General features: G+C 36.9%; 1 protein-coding gene across 1 annotated transcript in view; it reads right to left on the bottom strand.

Moving 5' to 3' along the window:
• The window catches only part of ptpn6 (protein tyrosine phosphatase non-receptor type 6), a 34,121-nt gene that overhangs the window by 15,665 nt on the left and 16,029 nt on the right, over positions 1 to 2,427 (bottom strand). The window contains exons 4-6 of the mRNA XM_014024492.1: positions 1,642 to 1,825; positions 700 to 816; positions 431 to 559 (exon numbers count right to left, since the gene is read on the bottom strand). Coding sequence (XP_013879946.1) covers positions 431 to 559; positions 700 to 816; positions 1,642 to 1,825 — 430 coding nt within the window. The remainder of the gene's footprint in view (positions 1 to 430; positions 560 to 699; positions 817 to 1,641; positions 1,826 to 2,427) is intronic.

Genomic DNA, 2,427 nt, shown 5'->3' with positions numbered 1-2,427 from the left:
CTATTTACCATTTGAGAAAAAATATATTTAAAAGGTGGGGCCAATGCAAATTAATTAAAATTAATTAAACAATTAAAGTAATAAAAACTGTAAGGTCTATTATTAACAATGATGAATGCATCTGATAGTAGCAATACTAAATACTTGTAGCTTGTTGTGTTATTGTGTAATAAGACATTAGGCTCAGCCTTGTATATTTCCCACCACAAGGTGGCAGCATTTCTCCTCTACTTCAGTTTCTGCCCAACACGCATGAGCTGAGAAAAAAAAACAGGCTGATGGAAAATCATGGTCTAAAAACAAAACTTGTGTTTAATTTAATTTTAGCCACTTCAAGATATTCTTGTAGTTCTCTGATCAGAGATAAACCCAGAAGTGCCTCGTTGTGAAACCGCGATGCGAACGCGACTGAGGTCAGATTTGATCTTACGTCAAATTCCTCCCAGAAGCCGGCCTTGCTCTTCTCGCCCTCAGCGTCCAGCTGCTTGTCTGAGGTCAGGTCCAGCTGCTTCACCCTGCTGTCGATGTCTGCTGCGTTCACTCTGGTGGAGTAGTACGGCTGCAGGGAAGGAACAGCGAGGCGGTAAAATTAATTATAACAGATGAAAGAAAAGATAACGAGAGCGTTACACGACATGGACATCAAGACGAATGTTTCTGATCTGCGGGCTGCTGCTGATATAAGGTTCTTCTTCTCACCTGTCTGAGATGAACCCAGTTTCCAGAGATCTCCTCGATGCCTTTACGTTTGTAATACTCCACCAGGTCTGTCAGCGTGTCGAACATATCTGAGCCTCCCACCGTGTACCTGTCGTTCTGAGAGAAACATCTAAGTTTTACACAAACATCTGGTGGAGAAAAACAACCTGCACAATTCAGAGAAAGAAAAAAGTAACTTTTCTATTTAAAGATACTCACAAACCCAGTTTTCACTGATAAAAGCCATAAGTTGAATTTAAAATGTTTTAAGGAAAAAATCATTTTAAAAAGCAGCTCTAAAATTAAAAAACTCTAAAGAGGAATGTTAACCATTAAAGTGTAAAAGAGGCTGTAAGACTAACCTACTTACTGTAAAAGAAATATAGCAACGATGATGTCAAACACTTCAGGTACTTTCAGTACTTTCAGCAGAACAGGAACGGAACAGGAAACTAGCTCTGAACCCAGGTCAGATATTATATAAAAACCTTTATGACCCTTTGAGCAATCTGAAGATAATTTTTTACACCCTGGCAGTTTACTGAAATAATGCCTCTCATTTAAATAAAGTTTGAATGGTGTTGTATTTCAGATCGACCACAGCTAAAAAATAAATTGCAAAGCTCCATCGTTGTGACTGACGACATCAGATCAAAACTCATTTTCATTCATTCATTTTCTGTTACTAACTGGTGGTTACAAACTAAAAAAAAGCTAGAAAACTATATATATATATATATATACACATTTACTGGACACCTGACAGTATAAATAAGAGAAAAAGTCTGTAATTGTGTAAGAAAGGGAAATGAGAGTTTATTTCAGTGATCACTGCACAATCCTGGGAATAACCCTCAGAGTCTTTATATGTAATCAGAGTCTGTTTTCTCTCGCTTCTATTTCTGTACACAAAACAACAAAAAGAAGAAGCGGCAAACACACCTGGCACATAATCTTGATGTGAGAGACTCTTTTCTGTCCAGTTTTGCTAATTTCGTCTGTCAGAACGGAGAGGACAAAGTCCCCGGGTTTGGACAGAGACTCTCTGACCAGGAAGGTTCCGGGCTCGTCTCGTGCGGTGAGAAGTTTCTCTGCATTTGGGCCGGACAGGTGACCATGGTACCACCTGAGACAGAAGAGCACACCAGTGACTCGGCTTGTCAAATGTAAGAGCAGCTGTGAAAATAAAAATCAGAGGATTTGACCCATTAAAATTGAAAGCATACAAATAATACTAAGTTTTTGGGAGGTTGGTCGTTCTCACCATTAAATGCAGGTGGTGAGAAGATCCAAAATGGTGGTGTCACAAAATAATTAGTGTCAAGGAATGAAGTACAAATACTATTTTACCCTACATAAAGTACAAATTTTGGTTATTTATACTTTACAGGAGTGATTTTTTTCAGACATCCTTTTTCTTCTACTTCTTATACTTTCAGGCAAATATCTGTAGTTTTTACTCTACATTTTAAAAATGCAAAAAAATATTTAATTTCTATTTCACTTCAGCTTGTTTTCATTCAGAAACAAATCTATCCAGATACACGGGGCCTCCTGGATGGAGTGAATTTAACTGTGGTTTGATAAGAAGTATAAATACAGGTGCTGGTCATAAAATTAGAATATCATGAAAAAGTAGATTTATTTCAGTAATTCCATTTAAAAAGTGAAACTTGTATATTATATTCATACATTACATACAAACTCATATATTTCAAATGTTTATTT

The sequence above is a fragment of the Austrofundulus limnaeus genome, unplaced genomic scaffold (genome assembly GCF_001266775.1).
Source record: "Austrofundulus limnaeus strain Quisiro unplaced genomic scaffold, Austrofundulus_limnaeus-1.0 Scaffold425, whole genome shotgun sequence".
Taxonomy (NCBI): Eukaryota; Metazoa; Chordata; class Actinopteri; order Cyprinodontiformes; family Rivulidae; genus Austrofundulus; species Austrofundulus limnaeus.
Note: the sequence above shows the minus strand (reverse complement) of the source record. Positions and strands in the feature narration are given on the sequence as shown.